The sequence below is a fragment of the Neopelma chrysocephalum genome, unplaced genomic scaffold (genome assembly GCF_003984885.1).
Source record: "Neopelma chrysocephalum unplaced genomic scaffold, ASM398488v2 Primary Assembly neopelma1_75, whole genome shotgun sequence".
Lineage (NCBI taxonomy): Eukaryota > Metazoa > Chordata > Aves > Passeriformes > Pipridae > Neopelma > Neopelma chrysocephalum.
In genome coordinates, this window is record NW_020897736.1 from 8,388,602 (window position 1) to 8,408,795 (window position 20,194).

A 20,194-nucleotide genomic window follows, 5' to 3' on the forward strand; every position below is an offset into this window, starting at 1 on the left:
ACGTGCACGCTTCAGCCAGAGCAGCGGTGGGATGCACGAAAAGCTGACAACAGGGTGTTTGCAGTGCTCCTTTGCTGCTGCACATTTATTCATACCATACCTTCTACAAGTAAAGTCAGGACCCATGGCAAGGTACTGTACGCCTGAGGGACACCAGCTCAAACTAGGAACATCAAAAGAGGCAAAGAAAGGAAAAGGGCAGTGATTATTGGATTGTTATGGAACAGGGGAATGGTAAAAGACTCTCACTCTTACATATCTTGAAAAAAACCCCAACTAACCAATTCAGAAATAATGCAGTAGCATATGCCTGGTTGCACAAACACACCGCAGTGCCCCAAATGCCCGAGGTTACCACAACACAGGTAGCAGGACAGCCCATGCTTCCCCCAAACCAACCCCATTGGTGTACAATGTACTGGAGAAACCACTCTTTGTGGGGAGTGAAGTTTTTTGGGAAAAACATGACTGAAACATACCAAAGCCAATTCTGCACGAGTAATCACACAAAGCCATTGTGTTAGTAATGATTAGTATTTTTCTGGTAACTCTCGTCCTCAAATCAGAAAAAGAATCCCTTATAGATATTTAATAGTTTAAGTCCCCTCCAGAGAAGTATTAACAACCTCAGGCTATGCTTGGGAAAAATAAGGAGAGAGAGACACATTCTTAAATGCTGCACAGCAAGTCATTGAAAGAGGCTGGAAGGAAAAAACAGGCTTGTCTTACTATTAACTTGGGATTAAATCAAGAGTGCTTCTTACTAGAAAACCTTTCAGCTCCCATACCCCAAAAGAGTCTCAAAGTTGCATCATGAAAGACATAAGAAATGCAAATACAGTATGCAAATATTTTAGTTGTTATTTTAAACACTGCTTTTGTTATTTTTTCTCTGTCAGCTCATGGCCCAATTGCAGGTTTTGCAGACACAGAGAAATCCATCTTCCTGTCAGCTATGACATATAAATGATCCCTAAATCCTGGAAAAGCTGTCCAGGAAACACACATCGTCTGAAGGGAATTTTTACATCAGCACAGATCTGCCAGAGCAGCACTGCACAAGTCCTGCTCCCAGCCCCTGGCCTGTGATACATGCAAGGAGAGGACATGGCCAGGGAATGCTTTGCTCCAGAACAGGAGCCTACAAAAAGGGCAAAACAAGTCTAAGTATCCCCAGGCCAGGAACTGTGAGTGCCAGAAGCCTTTGAGGGCACAGAGGAAGGTTTAAACCCACTGACTGCATCATGTCATGCCAAGTCTTCATATAGTGTCCACACACAACACCAGAAACATTCTGTAAGGGTTTGACACTTGTGTTCAGTGGTGGAGCTCAAATAACTGCTACCTGTTTTATAAAAGATGTTAATCGGGTGAGGATACACCCAAGTGCTAAAACTTCAGGGAAGAAGAGAGCAGAGGGAGGGAAGAAGAGGAGCCATATTTATGCAGGAGGAAGTTTGAAGGTGGTGTAAGATCCCAAAGAAGGAAAGAGACCTTTTGGCAAGGGCTGTGGAAAGCACTCTTGCAGAATCACAGTCCTGCTGGGGAGCCACCCACAATCTGTTGGCAACACTATAAAAAACAAACAAGATCAATGCAGAGCATACAAAACGCCTCTGCAGAAGACAATTTGGGGAAGGGGGATGAGCTGTTACCTACATCAGCCTTGTGGGAGAGCATAAACTGTTGGAATCCATTTCAGGCTGTTGCTCTGCAAGTGGGGTTAGAGAGGATGAGATCAAAATGGTTGGGAGGCCAGAAAAAGAGAGAGGGTGCTTATGAAAGAACTGCCACGCATTTCAGGTAAGACTAGGGATTTCAGGTTGCCCATTTGAGACATTGTCTCTATTCTACATGTAAACTCAGTGTTTCAAGATATTTTGACCCTAAAAACTGACACAGCTCCTACAGAAGAGCTATAAGAGATGACTGATAAAGAGATGTTCATTTGCATGAGCTGAGAAGACGAGCACTGCACAGCTTCCTCCAGAGCATGTTGATGCAAATGGAGTGGCTTCTTAGAAATAAAAAAGTGTGTTCTTTTTTAAGAGCTCTCTCCTGAACTGTACAGAACTGCTAGTAGGGCTTCATTTATGCTGATGCATGATAAGGTACAGGGATTTTTTTGGTCATAGTATCACTGTAACATCTTCTTCACATGTGGAAATGTGGTAGTTTGTTTGCACGCACATCACGCCATCCATTTCAAGGGAAGGGAAATACTGAGTTAACCTGCCACAGGAGGAGAGGTAGCAGGCTGTGGGAGATGAGAAGAGGTTGAACCACTGAAGAGGAGAGGTTAACCTGCTATATTTTCTTTAGGCTAAAATGTCTAAGTGTGGTCAGCACACATCTGCTGTGTCAAAAATTAAGTGTCCTGTTTTATATATTAATAGACAACGCAAAGGTTATGTGAGTGAAAATGCCTATCTGCATTTTCCTCATGGAAGAGGATCTGCAAAAACATGAAAGTTTGCTATAGAGAAGAAAAACACATGGAAGTAAAGGGAAAAACACACCTTACTACCTATTTTTTTAGGAAGATGGTTATAAAAAACATAAAAAGAGCAAAATTAAAGCCATTTAGTTCAACCAGCTGCAGATCTGCAGAGTGTTCTCCAAATGTGAGATTGTGTCTGATCCATTCCCTCCCCATGTCTCCCTTCTGCAAGTGTTGCCAGGAGTCCCTGATGTGCTTTAAATCTAAATCACCCACACGCTCCCAGGTAAACAATCATTTTAACACAACTCCAAATCTTACGCATAGCAAAGGCCAACTAAATGATATCTGAGATTTCTCCAAGTTATTAACATACCATCCTGGAGAAAATGGCTTGGGCATGTGCTCTGTGGGGCAGAAAAACTGCCCTGGGTCAGACCAGAGAGGGAAAGCAGCCAAGCAGGATGCACACCTCTAATGCCAACACTTCCAGAGGTACTACAGGTTTACTAACATGAGAGTATGGAGTTAGTAGACATACAAAGGCAAAACAGTTAGTTACATTAGTTGGCTTTGTACCTTCTCCTATGAATGGGAGGCTTCTTTATACCATCCCCCAGAACTCGCATTGAACTGAAAATGAATCATGGAGAGTGGTCAGCAGCTTGAATGGAAAAAAAATGAACAAATGGCAGCTAAAGGAATAATATCCCTGACACACAAACAGAGGGAATGGACACACAGGGAAAACACAAAATGAAATACTAAAGGAAGTAATGAGTCTCTGTGTTCCTCCTCTCTATTACAAATAAATCTGGGTTTCGGTTGTTGCATTTTGTACAGAAAGAAGGTTGCAGAGGTATTGATCATGTTGCAACTTTGCTGCTGCCAAAGCCAGGTCAGTTTAAAGTTTAGATAAGGCCAACCTCTTTGACAGAAGCTGTTAGCAACAGTGATTAACACCAGCTCCAGTTCTGCAGTGCTTAATCCACCAGTGGAAAACAGCAGCGTTTCATCCCTCAGCCGGAACGTTAAACACACTGCAGCATTGTTGAAAGACAGGCATTTCAAATCCCCTATGAATGTCAGGAATTAACTGAAGGATGAACATCCTTTTGTGGCAGCCTTGTTGGTTTTCTTTGTGTTTTTAATAGCAAAATGTAGACATGAGGATTATCCATGAAGTTCATTTGAGGAGAGAGGGGAAGCGGAGGGGAACTGAGCATCTTTTCACATTTCATTTAAGATTATCACCTTTTTTTTCAGATCTTTTCTGTGAATAAACATTTACGCTTGTCCCTCTTACAACAGGTAACATGAACAGTGGAAAAGGCCAAATCCTAAAAAAGACTGATTTTTTCCTGTAGGCTTTTTGGGTCCTGTATTAGAAGCTCTATTTAAGCTTGACTTAGCCATATATTTGTCATGAGGGGAAAGACTGTTTTTGGTGTGGATGGGGGCTGGACCAGGCTGCAAGTCCTTTGCTGGGGCAGGAGGCACTTCTTAGAGCTCAACTGATGGTACAGTCTGTCACCATCAGTGACAGACACCTCTTCCTGGCTCCACAGCCCAGTTCTAATCCTTGGTCTGGTTTTGGTGGCAATTACACTTTATTTGGTTAATTTCTGCCCATTTAGTGAGTGCACCCTGCTCACCTACAGAGCAGAGAAGTGCCATGGGTGCCCATGGGAGGGGAGGGAGTGTGGCAGGTGCTGGGAGCAGCACAGATCCAGCACATCAGCAGGATAAACCTTAGCTAAGGCTTGTGCTCTACGTTACTTCACCTTAAAGATTTGCAAAAGGCAAGTTACAATAAGGCTTTTTCCCCATTAAATGAAAAAGTATCTACTGCATATGAAATAAATGAATAAGGAAACACTCCAAATTTAACTGATTTCTATGAAAGTCACTTCTTTGTGCTTCACTTCCTCAGTATTTGTTGTTGCTCACTAAGCAACCAGAGTCTCAACATCACAACAGCCTCATATGAAAAGAACAAGGAAAACAAGAAAACAACAAACCAAATAATCCAAATTCCTTTCTAACAGAAGCATAAAAACAAACAGGAACCGAATCAGCACCATAGACCCACACAGCTTTTCTTTTTTAATTAACCTATGTGACAGCTATCCTTATGTAGCCACAGCTGTATCTGAGAACATAAGAGAACAATTACTGTTCCTTTAACTCAGATTTTCTTACATTTACAATGAATGTATTTTCCCTTATCAGAAACAGCCTCCAAATCTGAGCAGAATTTAACCCCATCTGTTCAGTGTTAGCAGTGATTGCCAACTATGCAGTTTATTACCCCCAGAAATCCTTATGCAACAAGTCCTACACTTAAAAATAAATCTCTGCAAATGAGTTTAAAAGCTTATGGACTCATTCTGTCATAAACCTGAAGGGATGTCATATGCTGACTCTTTTGCAGCTTTAAAAAGACAAGTATTACTTAATTTATGTAAATACTATCTGAGGACGAGGAATCAAGCCCAAAAAAGGGTGACAGTAGTAGAAAACAATAATAATAAATCTTTCACCCTATGTTACTCAGAGGGACCTAAATGTTTTTCAACCTTGACTTTAAAACCTGAAGGGTATACAATATTCCCTTACTGACACCCACTGCTCCTAATGTGTAAAGGATGCACACATTCCTGATGGGAGGCTGCTGCCTCTCCCTGGATTATACAAACAGGACAGCAAAAATTTACCAGGAACCAGTTGTGAGTGGCCAGTTTTAATTTAATGCCATCCATCACTAAATGCAAAGACTCCCTTTCTGTTAAGAGCAGACCTGAGGCCATGAGGATGGCAGCAGGCAGACAAGAGAGCGGCACTGCACTGCACGCCGGGGCCTGCAGCCTCAGTGAGCCGCAGAGAGGAACCTGGCCCTCCTAAAACAACTCAGTTTCAATGCTCTGAAAGCATTAAAACACATTAAAAACACTGGCCAAACCTCCACTGGATTCAGAACATGCAGGGTTTGACTCCAAGTGTCCAGCAGCCCCGATGCTGAACAGAGCATGGCAGGGAACCTTACACCAATTACTGCTTCTTGGTCTGCATCTTCCTTTACTTCATCTTCCCCACTGAGAAGGGGGACTGAGCAACTTTTTCTCCCCCAGTCACTTGGCACCAAAATCTACAGACTCACGTGGCTGTTACACCTCTCCCTCTTGCATCTTCTGAAAGAACAACTGGGAAAACTATTCTTTTGAATCTTCCCAGACACCACCAGGGGCATTGGTGATGAGTTAGGTGGGACTTACTGTCCATGACAGACTGAGGTGGAACCAATTCTGTGAAATAGGGATGACCCACCTCACCACTATGAAGAGCCTCCACACCATTTTTTAAAAGCCTGTGCTATGTCTTAATACAATCAGAGCAATAATGGCCATGTTTATTTTGTGATCAACAAGACTGAACACTCCAATAATTCCCTTAGCAAAGCCCTTCATATAGAAAGGGGTGATGACAGTTCTAATGGAAGACCTGTCCCAAAGTAATTCCATTTACCCTGAAAAGCTTAAGCATACTGTAGGTATTAAGTACTTTAACCCTGAACCCTGAAAGTTAATTTAAGAAAAACAAACAAACATTTGTTAGGAGATTGTCTTCAACCCTTGGAGTGAAAAAGAAATAATCCGAAGTGATGTCTGCACTCTTCTGTTTTATCATGCCAAGCCTAAAGCTCAAATAAATATGCATGAATGGGTGTAAAGTAAATCACAGCAGCTCTACACTCACCTCCTCTGGTTTATTTCTGCTTCGTTGGTGGCATTCTTCCCCGGCCCCCAGCTGTGCCGACGGAAGGGAGACAGTGGCCGCATGGAGTTGCGTAAGACAGAGGAATGGGTGGGCACATCTGTGATACTGTCCAGCTCCTCTTCCTTCTCCCCTCCCTCGGAGGCCACCATGTTGGTGCAGCTGCCATCCAGGCTGTGCCTGTCCTTGGGCTGGGCAAAGTTCACAGTCGGTGGGAAGGGAAGGGATGTGTCGCTGCCCAGGGATGAGTTCCTCTCCAGGGACATAGTGTCATCTGCAGAGGAACTGGAGCTGGTGACATCACATGCAGACTGCTCCTCTTCAGGCTGCTGTGGGCAAGAAAAATTAAAAATATATCAGAGTAGAATCATAGACTGGTTTGGGTTGGAAGGGACCTTAAAAGATCAGCTAGTCCAACACCCTTGCCATGGGAAGGGACATCGCTCACTAGATCAGGTTGCTCCAAGTCCCATCCATCCTGACCTTGAACACTTCCAATTCAGTGAATGCATTTAGCATTTTAAATAAATGCAAATATTTTATATTTCACATGAGCTGAGAGATTTCTTAGTTAATAGCTTAAGGCAAATTAACCATCACAGAACCGAGACCTTTTGCTTTGGTTTCCAAAGAGGGTCAAATGCTCTGCAGGGTGATCTCTTCCACCCTTGGCTGCCATAACCCTGGGCTCCCATCTCAGGTCCTCTGCCTGCCTTCCTCTCCCCAATTCCATGTTTCATCCTGCACAGCAAATCCTCTTCCTCTCACCATTTCTGGCTAAACCTGTTATTGATCAAGATGCCATAAAACTGCCAAAGGTTTACTGAGAGCAAGTAATGGGGAACTGGGTCATCACAACTCCTGATGACAAACTCCAGCCTCTCCTGTGAGACCGGGATGGGCTTGTAGAGCTCAAGGCCAATGCACTGTTCTGCTGCATCATGCAGCACAAAAGGGACAGTTACTCACTAGCAGAAAACAGACAGAAAAAAATAAAAGCTTAAATCCCTTTCCCCTGCTACTTTCCATTAAGCAGAAAGTTAATGCCAGGGTTTGCAGTATTTTTCAAATCCAACTGTAATTAAAAAAAATATTCTACAGGATCAGCCACCCTGTATTACAGGTCTCGAGTCATACTGCAATTTTTGGGTTTAGTTTGCTCAAAAAACAGTATGTAGAAGTCAAATTGGTTCTCTTTGGCCCAAGGCCACACGCTGACCATACAGCCTGAGAAGAGCCCGTGTGCATTCTGCATTCCCCGTGGCTAACATAAAAAACACAAGCATCTCTCTGACATCACCTCCAGTCTGAAATGGTGTTTGCCCTGAGGGACCAATGTGGGAAGTTTCAATTTATCCTCCTGCAGAGCCCTGTGCTGTATCATTTAAAATAATAATAGTCAGAATGCTCTTGTCAGGCCGTGTACAACAGACTATTCAGCAAAGCCACAGCGGGTAATTGTCCTCAAGCAGTGGGCTCAGAGGGCTGGGCAGAAGCTGAGCACTGGAGGAGCTGCAGGCTGTCAGCTCTCATTTGGCAGAAGACTGTGGGCTACAAAATCCCGTTCTCAGAAGGGAGAGATGGACATCAGAACCCATGGAGGGCAGGATGAACAGAAGCAGTGCTGTCTCAAGGAAGTCCTGACCTTGGATCCCACCCCACTGACTTTGTTCAACCCCAGCAGTGTTAAACACTCCAGAGACTTTTGCTTTTCTGTGCTCTTTTTGATGGGCACACATTTTAAGCTAAAAACATTTTATTTAACTGAATAAAAAGAAACTGGGATGTTCAAAAAATGTTCTAATCAAATATTTCACTATTTAGAGGGAAGCCTTGTTTCATGCTTAGCTATTTTTTATTCTTAGAAGTTTATTTTTACTCTTACAATTTTAACACACAGTTATGTTCCTAAGTTGGTTTAAATAAATGCTGTCACACTATTTCCCTTCTTATATCCATCAAAGGGAAAGAGAGAAAAAAGAAAAACGGCATCCACAGGACAACACCAAAGAACAACATACCTTCTAAACACAAAATATTAAAAGACACACACTAAAAATACATCCCTCCCCAAACATTCATTTCAAGGTAAGGTACGTCAAATATTAATGGGAATTTCTGTAAACTCTATTCTGTAAACTACTGGATTTGACAGATTTGAGTAGGAGCGTAAGTTAAAAGAAAAGGGAACTGAAATGGATGGCCTGTGAAGGTTTTGATGTCGTTTGGCATTATTCAAGATAATCTGATAGTTGTGTGAGTCATTATGAGAGCTCACTGAATTGCTTAAATACAAACCAATCAAGTAGTCATTATTTGGATAATACTTCTGCAGAAGAGGAAACAGTCTGCTTCACTTCTGTGAGACAGGAAAATACTGTCAGACATTAGGTCAGGCTGGAGGGGACTTTGAACAACCTGGTCTAGTGGAAGGTTCTCTGCCCATGGCAGGGGGTTAGAACCAGATCATCTTTCAGGTCCCTTCCAACCTAAACCTTTCTAGGACTCTGTGATTGGGGCAGCACAGCAGGAGAGGAGAGGACTGTGCAAAGTGTGGGACAGTTTGGAAACACTCAACCTGGATGCAAATCTAGCAACAATAGTGCAGAACACCAAATTATTTATGGAGGAATCAGAGTAAAAAAGAGGAATTTTTATTTCCCAGATGAAAATACTGCTCCAGTTAAAAATGGAGAACAAAACCCACTTCCCTAACAAGGAAGATTTAGGGCTGCTATAGTAAAAAGCAGTTCAAGGAGATACTTGAAAAAAAGGGAAATAAATGTGGTCCCTTTTAACTTTTACCTTGAGCATCAGACTGACGACAGAACATAATAAACAATTCCCTTGAACTTGTGGCCCATGCTTATTCCTCCAAAAATATTCTGCCTTCATTTCAATGACTTTTTTTCTTAAACAAAGAAAACAGTTAATATGAAAGAGGACTCTGTCTGCAAAATGCCAAATGTGGCTGACACATCTGAAACATCTATATTGTAGTCACCTCTGCAAAAAATTAGCTATCTGGCCAAGGGCCAGTAAATATGCATTGCTCTTTAATCCTATTTGAGTAAAAAAAGACACTGTTTGCTGAACAGAAATGTGTTCTTTTCCTACGAGAAAAGTGAAACGTTAAAGAAATATTAATTTTCTTCAATTTAGGCTTGCTGGATTGCACCTCAACAAATTAAACCCTTAACTATGACCATAAACCTCATGGCTGAAAAGAGCTTTTACAGATATTTGCTAATGGGCATTTTCTTTGCTCTCAGAAACAGTACTTGGTGAGATGCTAGTAAATAAAAATCAGATAAGGCATAAAAGGGAGTATTCTGAGAAAGAAAACATGTGCTTCTTAAAGAACAGGGATAAGAGAAATCACCGGGATGGTCAGGGTATAAAATAACTTCTTCAACTAAATCCCTCCACTGTAGGAGGTCTTGATAAGGGGAATTAAAATGCTCTTTCAATCATTGCCGTGATGACAACATTCAAAGTGCTGAGACACAAACTTTCTCTGTCACCTGATCTTCCATGTGACAAAGACATTAAAGGTGTTACAGTATTTTTTAAAAGAAGATGAAAAAAATTAAACCTTGGCATCCTGAAGTTTCCTTGGAATACCTTTACACTAAAGGTATCAAGCCAACATCTTTGGTTGGCTTGACATATATTTCAGCAGAATCAATTTTTAGTTGGATTTGCCTATGGCTCCAGGTTCCTAAAATTAACCTCAGTAGTGGCCTCCTATTAATTATTTATCATAACTTTTATGATTTGGAGTGGAGGAGCCTTCCCCTTGCTGTTCAACCTTTTAATCCTTTAGGTTTGTATTTTCTGCATGGCTGTTGGGGGTTTTGTTTGTTTGTTTTTATAAAAGAAACAATAATTCTGAAAAATAAATGCAAAATATTTGTGTGTTTGTGTGTTTCCTTGAGTAAATCAAAACAAAGGCAGAAATTAAACAAAATTCAAGAAGCTGACTTGCAGCCCCTTCCTCTGGAAATGTATCTGTGGGCTCCTGACTCCCTTTGCCTGAATCATTTCCCAGGAGGCACATTAAAAAACTTCCCAGTAACACAGGATTTCGGTGGCAGGGTAAAAGTTAAGATGAGCAAAGCGTATGGGCTCCACCCCAGGATGTTGCCAGATGATTGTGAGAGATGACCTTATGCAGCATTAATCATTCAAGAAGGAGGGTGCTGCAAAGCCTGCCCAGATGGCTGTCTGAGATGGAGAAGGAAAAGCAGGATGACGAGGAAATGGCAATGGAGCACTGACACAGAGAAAACAAAACACTTTGCTTAAGCCATAGACTTGGAAGCAATTTCTGGGTCTCAGTGACAGCCTCTAAAGTCTGAAAAAACAAGGCAGGTTTTAGTGCTAAAGCTCCCCGAACCCCGCAGCTCACGTTACACAGCTCAGCACAACATCCTTCAGGAAGAAAAGAGACAAGCACAGGAGAGGGCAAGGAGATGGTACAGAGCACACACCAGGCACCAGGGACAGGTTAAGGTACCTGCAGATTTTGTGACCCCATAGACCCCAATGCTTCATGGCCCAGGGACAGAACCAGGGCTTACAATCTATACATTTCAAGTGATGTCTATGGAAACAGCCCAAAGACCCTGGACAAACAACGACTTGTTCTTCCAACAGTTTTCTTTCATGTATTAAGCAGTTAACAAAGGAGTTTTTTCTACAATAAAAAACCCAATCCTAGTAGACAAAAGTTCAACTCTTGCTCCACAGAAAGGAGAAACAAGAACTGGACTAGTAATAACAATAATCACCGTGACACCAAAAGGTTCAAGATCCTCTTTTTGTTCATAAACATATTCTCTCTCTTCCCAATTTGATATGGAAATTGTACTATTTAATAGGTTTATAACTAATCAACTACACCAAAAACATGCATCTTACAGTATTTTTCAGAAGAAAGATCACTTATTTTAGTGGTTATTAAAAATATGTATAATTTGCATTTCTACCAGCTGGGCTCAGTAGTCTAAAACCAAAGAAGATTTAATTAAGGAACAAGCTCACAATGCTAAACTAGTGTCTCTGGTCCTCCTAGAAATAACTTTAACTGTAGAAAAGGTACTCAGATAAATCCTTAGAAAGGAGACAAGGAATCAAATTAGTCAGCCAATTGGAGACAAATAAAGTGACTGAGGTTGAGATTAGCTTTGAATAACTTCCTAAACTCAACTCAGGAACCTTTCGAAGCCATTTGCAGAAGTCGTCTGCAATCCACCACATAATGAGAGCAATGCAAAGGCTGCCAAATTAAGGAATTCTCTTTCTACAAAGAAAACAATTTCCTCCCTTTGCCCTCTCTCCACTGGCAAATGAAGATCTGCTTTCCCCACCACCTCTTCCTTTCCCTGCAGCATCCCTGCTACATTGCACAACCTGTTCTTTTTACGTTTCAATTTTCTTTCTTGCATTTGGAGAAGGTAACTTTCCAAATATAAAAGGGGAAAAAAGATAAAATTCTGTATAGTATAAAACTTGCTGTGTTCCCACAGCACTATTCTCCTACACATCCCCATACAAGCATTAAATCAAGCTCAAATGGCAGTTGGCTGTTGGAATTTGTGCCACTCTGCACAAGAAAACTGAAGACAAACAGCTCTGACAAACAGCCTTATATTCCCACAATCCATGGTCCCGGATCCCTTTGAGAGTAAGATGGGAAAGGGTGAGGCTGGTGAGCTCTGTGCCCTACCACATGCATTAAGGATGACTTTACTGTTCATTTATAGCACATGAGATCACTTAGCCTGGGCTGTGGTGTTTCCCGTCCTGCTGGAAAATATTTGCCATCATCTGATTTGATTTCAGCAAACAGAATTTTGTTTTATTAAATATATTTCTCTGAAAGCAAGTGTGAAAGCTACTCCAAAAGTTTAGTTTTTCAGTGCAGGAGCTGCACCTGCTCAAACCGGTGAGATGGAGCCGCACCAAAGTGTGTGATGGAGACCAACGTGATGGCTGCTCTAAAGAAGGTTCACATCCCTTTGATTCTGCATCACTGTATTCTTTCTGGGTGTTTTTTCATCATCTACTTATGGCAAGAAAAGTATAAATAATCAGCTAGACAATTCTTAAAGAGCAAAAACCTAATCACCTTCTGAATACATTCTGGCTGCTCTGATACAGACGCAAAAGGCTGATGCCAAAAACCTCTGCTCAGGAGGCTGACACTGTCTCTCAGGTCTCTCCCACTCCTCAGCCATGAGCAACACAAAGGGCACAGGGATGACTAAGAGTAGTAATGACTTCTGCTGTTGATTTTAAGTAAACTTGAAAACATTTTCATTCTACTTGCACGCAAACAGGCATTAGAGGTATGTCGCCTAGGCAACAAAACTATTCCCTGGAATTGGCCTGAAGTATTTAGAGTGAGTGTTTCCTTCCTATCACACTGAATTTACAGAAAAACACTGGTTCCTCTGAGAATTACAGTATATAAATCTAGAGGTGTCAGCACAGAGGTCATCGTTTGCTGGAGAAAAGCTCTTTGTTACATGGGTTAAAGATGGATTTCATATCGTCTGTGCAATCCCTAATGACCTTGCAAGAAAATCCACCTTTTCAACTGTTCCTCTGGTGCCTGATTTACTTTTGGACAGACAAAACTACTTTCATTTTTTTTAACACTGGGGGCTACAGTTTTTGGAATTATGCTGCAAGTAAATATATCCCTCATGTTGCTGCATCTGAGGAGGAGACCGGATCCTTCCCATCTATTTCTTTCCAGGATAATCGTTTCCAGGTTTCTAGTTCACCAGTGAAACCAAGATGATCTCCATTTGCAGTATGGGTTTATCAGATCAGGCCTCGGAGGTTTTTTAACCATATCCCAACCGGGCTTTCCTACCTTTCCAAAGACAAGGTCTTCCATCCCATCACCAGACAAGGGGAAGAGGTCAGACTCGCTCCCGGACTCTCTTTTAAGACCACCCTGTGACGAGGCACAGACACCACTCAGCCCATCCTCCAGGAAGTTCTCACATTCTGTGGGAGCAAAGCAGAAAGAGTTATGACCTGATCCGTTCTGTAACATCCACACATCCAACTTGCACACTCTCAGTAAACTCCAGGATTTAAACCAACAGCTTTATAACTTGTGCTCATCTCCCAAAAACATGCATGCGAGTTCTCAATTTATTCAAGAGTTTAAAACTCCTTTTTAATGCATCATTGAAGTACATGGTGCAAACTGAAATTCTGCATGAAATAGCCAGAAGCACTTGTAGCTTAAGGTGTTGATAAATATGCTACATATCAGGTATCCCACACAGGGGAAAAAGGAATGTTTCCCATTGATTGTAACAACTGCAAAATTAGGTTTGTATTCAATACATGTAGAAATATAACTTGACTGTATTTACTTTCTTTCTCAATTAAAGAATCGATTCCCTCTAAATGCCAAGGTCTTCTAATGCATATCTGGTCGATTATTTCATTCCCTCTTCTACACTTCTCACTGAAAAAGCACTAGTGTGACTTCCATGACAAACTTCACTTCCTTAAGATTCAAAAATTAAGCAATTTTTTAAAAAACTCTCAGTTTTTGTAACTCCTGACATTGAAATGTAAGCACGTTGCACCTCTTCTTTCTCAAACACTTTCAGCTGCTTGCTTTGGGCTGATCAGCAGCACAGGAACTAGACTGCAGCCCCTGTGAAAACCCTTCCTTTCCAAAACCCTTAACAGACAAGTATTTGCACACAAAAAAATGCCTGTATATAATTTCATCTGTTCAGTCTTCAGGCAAAAGTATTAATGACAATTTTGGCAAAACCTGAATATTCTTTGCTCCCAGCTCAAAATATTTTCTAATTATTAGTATTTTTTAATAAAAAAAGAAAGGTGTTACTTTGTAACCTGCTCTAACTAAACATATCCAAAATGTGCTCTCTTGTCTGAAGAAGAGCCAGGGCAATAAAATACTGGTTTGCTCTTAAATTACATCTGACTAACTCTGTCCTTGGTGACGTCAAGCTTAAACATCAATGCAAGGACGAGTCTGGGAAGCTTGAAGTCATCGCTTTCCCTTCCCCATCCTTAACCTGTGCCTGACAGCAGCTATCGAACACTCCAGCCGTATCCCCGCTGATGGGAGTGACTCCTCTGCTGGAGAAAATAATATTACTTTGACAGTGGTGGGGCTGTCCCCATTTAGGGTAGGGGGAGTCTGAGCCAGTCGGAAACCCCATTACCCTGTAGAGGAGTTTCCACCACAGAGAATTGGAAAAACACTTATTGGATGCTGCAGCTGCTCCTGTTCCCCTTTCGGTAAACCTGGAAAATCTGAACTGCTTTTCCATCACCGAGCGGGAGAAGGGAGGGGGAAGAGAAGAAGAAAGTGGGGGAAAAAAAAAAATGAAGGGAAAAGCAAAGACAAGACGGAGCTGCTGTAAGGGAACGGGCCAGGGTGCCGGCCATCCAGCTGGCAGCCAGCAGAGCATGTCCACAGCCCAGACTGAAAAACAAAGGGGCTCAAGCCACGTTCCAGTGGAAAATCAGCAGGGACAGTCCAGATGTGCCGAGAGATGGATACCTCACCCTGATGATAAATCATAACAGGCAGTAAAGTCTCCTCCGCTGGAGCCTCCCAGGGACAGAGGACATGAAGTGTTGGGGAAAGATGATGAGGAGCAGAGAGATGGGGACACCCCCACACCTCAGCTCATGTGGGATGAGAAACTGATTCCCAAACCCTCTTTTTCCTCCCTCCTCCTTTATTTTCTTCTAGGGATGTGTGTATCTTCTCTCCCTTTTTCACAGTTAGTTGGGTTTGTTTGAGCTGCACATACACTGCACAACGCTGAGCTCCATCTCCACACCTGCCCTGGCAGCCTGGTGACAGTGCTGGTGTGACACAGGGACTGTGACACTGACTCTTGGCACCCATACAGACACACACACTCCCTGTGCACTGCACATGCTGGAGTTACAGCACAGCTGTGCTGCTCTGTTCCTCTCAGGTGAAAACACAATGATGATTGGAATGCATTTCTGCACATCGTTTAGAGGCAAAAAAAAAATCACACAGAACAAAGAAAGAAGAAAATTTCCATGCAACTCCCTTCTGTATATTCTCCAAACCCTTGTGTCCTTCAAGCCAGGGCTGAGCCCTCCAATTCCATGCTGATAACTATATATCTGCTACACTCCTCTATGCACTTGATTTCAAAAGCACTGACAGAAAATGAGAGGCTCCATTTTCTGGAGGTGCCTTCTCAGATCTGAGGACTCTGACCTTACAAGCCATTTCAGCAGGATTATTCAGCATATGAAACAGGCCTACTTCCTTATCAAGTAATGTATTTTTAAGCTAACCACATTATAACAACTAGTGGTTTTACTGCTGTTAGGCATTGCCACATTCCTCTTGCCCTCTCTACACTGCCCAGGACCACAGAGCAGCTGGAGGATGTGTGTGCAGTAATGGCATTATTTCCAGAAAGGCCAGAACCTGCACATTAATCTACATAAAAACCTGCCTCTTTGTGCTTGTGCTACAGACACTTATTACTACAATTATTAATATAAATTTGTATATACAGATATCTAATTACATAACTGTTATAATATTTCTATAGCGTGATATTGCATTAGATAACTAATAGGTGTGCAACTGATACTGATCCATAAGAACGCATGATTACAGATTTGGCAATTCAAATGAGTGCATGTAGTTTTGCAGATTAATGGAGTGCAATAACACTTGCCTGAAGCATAAAAACCTAGTACCAAAAGGCAAGGGATTTGAGGATACAATTAATAAAGAAGCAGCATGGCAATACCACAGGTTCTCCTGTAAAAACACTCTTGAAACAGCTATTCACTATTCTTCTAAATAGAACAATTTTTTTTTTAATAAAAAAGCACTTATTTAACTTTGATGGGAGCTAGAACTTTACTTAGAGTAAAAGCCTTGAGTTAGTAACCGACATTAGGCCTTCTCAGCCTACACTCTCAAAAGTTTTGGTTTGAATTTAAAATTGAAACTCAGTCTTTTTTTTTCCAAGTCTCTCAGATAAATTGAAAGAGATTTGGGTTAGACCACTGCTCATAAGGACAGCAAGGCAAGAAGCCTCCTCTCTACCAACAGTTCAAGTAAAGCCCCTATTCAGGGCCCTAATAAATTACTCTATTTGTTTTGAACACGCATAATCCAACGAAAGGAAATGCATTTTTTCTTATCTTGGACACCAACCCCTCTTTGAAGCTTGCCCAGACAAGATTTTCTGTCCCAGTGGAGGAGCCAGAAAGCCCCACCAGCACACAGGGCTGGGAGCTCGGCATGGCCGGTGGGCAGGGTGTGGGAATGATGGCTCTGAACAGCCTTCCTGCTTCCTGCAGCCTGGAATCATGGCAACTTTCAGAGAGGGGAAAAAAAAAATGATCTGGTCTAAATAGGGATTCAGGAGTTTGAATTTCTGGCTTTTTTTTTTTTTTTTACTGTATTAGGGTTAGCTAAAAGTAGGTCCTTTTAGCTAAAATCCATGTCTGTAAAAACCATGTGCGCCCCACTGTACTTCTGAAGTTTATTCAAAAAAGAGGAAAAAAAAAATCAAAATACTGAAGTACTCTGAATGCACAATTATCTGAGGAGGTGACACACCACACAGCTCCCTGCAAGTCAAGTGCTACAGCCATGTGCTAACAATGACTCACAGCACACTCATCACACGGTGCCTTCAGTTTATGTGTTTTCCCCGTCAAGGCACGGATATCAAAAATAAGAAGAGCAAGAAGGATAGAGAAGGTGAGGGGAATGGCTGCTGGTCTGGAGCTGCCACCAGCACGCTGCTCACCTGGAGACTCCCGCGTCCGCTTGCGCTCCAGCAGGGAGGGATCGGGACATGGCTCCAGCGAACACCAGCTCTCGCGGTTTATCTGGAAAACAGACCAGAGCACATCAAGCAAAGGCCACCACTCTTGCCAACACCCGTCAGTCTCTTTTGCAATGTCCCTCTACATCGACCAGCAGATACAGAGTTATGGCTTAATTTTTTCCCAATAATGAAAATGTCAAAAGTAACATAAGATTTTTTTAATTTTCTTTTAGCATCACTAAACAAACCATTAAAATATGCCAAAAAACTTTATTTCTCTGTGGAAAGTTTGATTTCAAGGTGGCTCCCACCCAAGGAAGGAGTTCAGAGGGAGGATGAGCCAGAGTTTAAGCTACCAGTTGAGGACTAAACAGCCCTGGCTTCAACTCCCACTTCCATCTGTAGCGGGACTGCAGGCAAAATATTCCTCTGCTTTATGCCTCAGTTCACTTCCAACAGAACAGCAATTCCTTACCACCCACACTGCTGTACAGACAATCACCTCAGAGATAGCAAGGTGCTCTGATGCTGTGGAAATGAGGGCTTGGGAAGTGCCCAGGTCATGGTGAGAACAAGAAGCACTTTGGGTTTGCATTAACTGAAATGATGATAGAAACGCCCATTTTAACACTAAGACACATCACATGGTTTATTTCAACAGCAGCCCTTATCATCTTACCCTGTCCCTCACCCTTTCCATGACTCCCAGTCTTTCAGCAAGGATGACTGATCTGTTCTCAGTCTTCTCCTCCCTCTGCCTGTGCTTTCATCTTCCTCACTCAGGTTGTGCTGTCCAACATTTTGACTCCAAAGTCTGCTGAACTATCCACAACCCTTGGTCATCCAACACTTGCTTCCCATCACTTTTGTCTCCAGCCGGCAAACTCTGGAAGCCCCTTTACTCTCTCTGCTGTTTCTTCGAGGCAAATGCCTTTAATATGTCAAATGCATGCAAATCTCACCTGTCCCACACAATGAAATCCAGAGATTATTTCCCCTCCTGACCTGCCTCAAACACACAGGATCTCACATGTTAAGTTGTAGCTAAAAGGAAACTACTGAAATGGATGACTTTGCCTGATATATCAATTGTTTTCTTCTACCCTCTCTTTGGTTTTCGTTTTCTCTCCTGAAATAATTTCCTTTTCTCTATGTCAAATAGTGAATTTTTACTATTTAGTTTTAGCCTCGAACCCATGTTCAAACCTCCTCTGTGACCCTGCTCTATTTTTGCAGTCCCTTGCTGGATTCTCATCCTCTCACTGGTCGTCTTTCTCCTATGTTATGAAATGCACTGGTTTTGCCTTTTTATTCTTTTTTTTTCTTCAATAAAGAAAAATCAAGACTCTCCTACCCTTGACCTGACAGGATGCTTTGACTAATGACCCACGTCCTTGTTTCCTTTCTCGCTGAGATCATGGAACTTGTTACTGCAGTTGTTGGCTGGTGCTCCTCACTGCTCTGGCTGCGTCCCCTGCCTGTCACCCCAGGGGCTCCAGCCAGCACCTCTGCTCACCTCCTGCTCTCCACTCCCCCTGACCTGTCAGCTACTTTCTACAGCACATTTTTCTTCCTCAGGTTTTGTCCTCCTCCATACTTCTGGGATGACAAACAGGCTTGGAAGGGCCTCTGACAGGTCAGCTAGTCCCTTTCCGCTGCTCCAAGTCAGGCTCAATTATCATCTGAGAGGTCTTAATCCAACGTGCCTTTAAAATCCTCCAGTGGCGAGGATGCCGTGACCTTCTCCAGTCAGCAGTTCTTGCTGACAGAGACAGGGAAGGAGCAAAGAAGATCTGAGAGGGGTAAAACGAGCAGGAGTCTCCGAGAAGAGGTAAAGGAGACACTGTGCTCTGCTGGAGTCAAGTGTCCGGGGCACCTCAGTGCACATCCCACATGGACATCCTTCCCCACTTCCATCCAATTTTACAGGTTGTTTTGCTTAGATACAATGTACACTTCCTAGCAGTTACTCACTGACTCTGTTTATACATATATATTATATACACATTAATCCAAGATCACATTACACCCCGCTATGCACACACATCTAAAATCCCAGCCTTCCCTGCACCTCTTCTCAACACACACACCTGCATATCCATCTTCTCCCTTTTATATACAGCACATCCATATTAAATGAGAGGTGGAGAGGGAAAGAGAAGCAGTCTGAAGTCTGAGAAGGGTTTTTGTAATCAAAAACTCAAACCAATGATTTTTTTCTTTTTCCAAAGGGACACAAAGATGTTGAATTTTAACTGTTACATGGACAGTGGGTCACCATTTGGATTCTTTCAACAGAAGACACTCCCTGTTCTCAGTGAGGCTGTATGGTATTGAACCTGAGCAACTGAACTTAACCGCAGAATTTATTCTTTTTTAGTCTTAAAAGAGCTGCAAAGTCAATAAATACCACTTTATGACTGTAAAATCAATAAATATCATGTTATTATCCTTTTCTCTCCAGACAAAGCAGAATCTATTTGCACCATGGTTTCTTACATTTTATTAAAGGCAAATCTAGAGGTTGAGTCTGAACACATGGAGAAGGACAAATGCAAATGTGCTGAAGTCCACACAAATGAAGGAACAACCCAATTCAGATACAAAATCAAATTCTGCCTCCTTCTGACTGGCTTGCACCTCACTCCTTCCTCATCATATCGAGTCTGACCCTTCATACTTTTAAACAAATCTCCATTAAATTTAAAGGAACTACTCCTGATTTTTACTGATATCCACTAAGGGAAACCAATAATTAAAGATCCCAATCAATAATTAGCAAGAAAGTAAAATATAAGGAGGTTCAAGCTGTCTGTTGAATAAACTATATTAGGGTGAATTAACATTATATTTTTGCCCTTAACAGAACCAATTGAGTCATTCACTGAAAATGCATTATAGACATTGGCACTTTTTCAAAAAAGATTTGAGTATTTTTCCCATTTCCCAGCCAGCTCTCTCCTCAGCCCTGTGGCTTTGCCAAGTATTGAAAACGTCTGCTTTTTTCTGTTAAAAAAAGTAATGAGAGAGTAACACTGAGGCTTAAGGTGCTGCTTCAGATATGCCTTATTATGTACAAAATAAAACATTAAAACTAAATATTTATCTCAGTAGCCCTAATTCA

General features: G+C 42.1%; 1 protein-coding gene across 10 annotated transcripts in view; it reads right to left on the reverse strand.

The window, feature by feature from the left end:
- Positions 1 to 20,194, reverse strand: part of AKAP13 (A-kinase anchoring protein 13) — a 207,136-nt gene that overhangs the window by 40,747 nt on the left and 146,195 nt on the right. For 6 of the 10 annotated variants that reach the window (XM_027688143.1, XM_027688139.1, XM_027688142.1 and 3 more), the window contains 5 exons: positions 17,050 to 17,131; positions 13,101 to 13,237; positions 6,197 to 6,543; positions 3,020 to 3,073; positions 101 to 163 (listed from right to left, as the gene is read on the reverse strand). In XM_027688143.1, coding sequence (XP_027543944.1) covers positions 101 to 163; positions 3,020 to 3,073; positions 6,197 to 6,543; positions 13,101 to 13,237; positions 17,050 to 17,131 — 683 coding nt within the window. The remainder of the gene's footprint in view (positions 1 to 100; positions 164 to 3,019; positions 3,074 to 6,196; positions 6,544 to 13,100; positions 13,238 to 17,049; positions 17,132 to 20,194) is intronic. The other 4 variants (XM_027688147.1, XM_027688146.1, XM_027688140.1 and 1 more) reach the window with 3 other exon arrangements.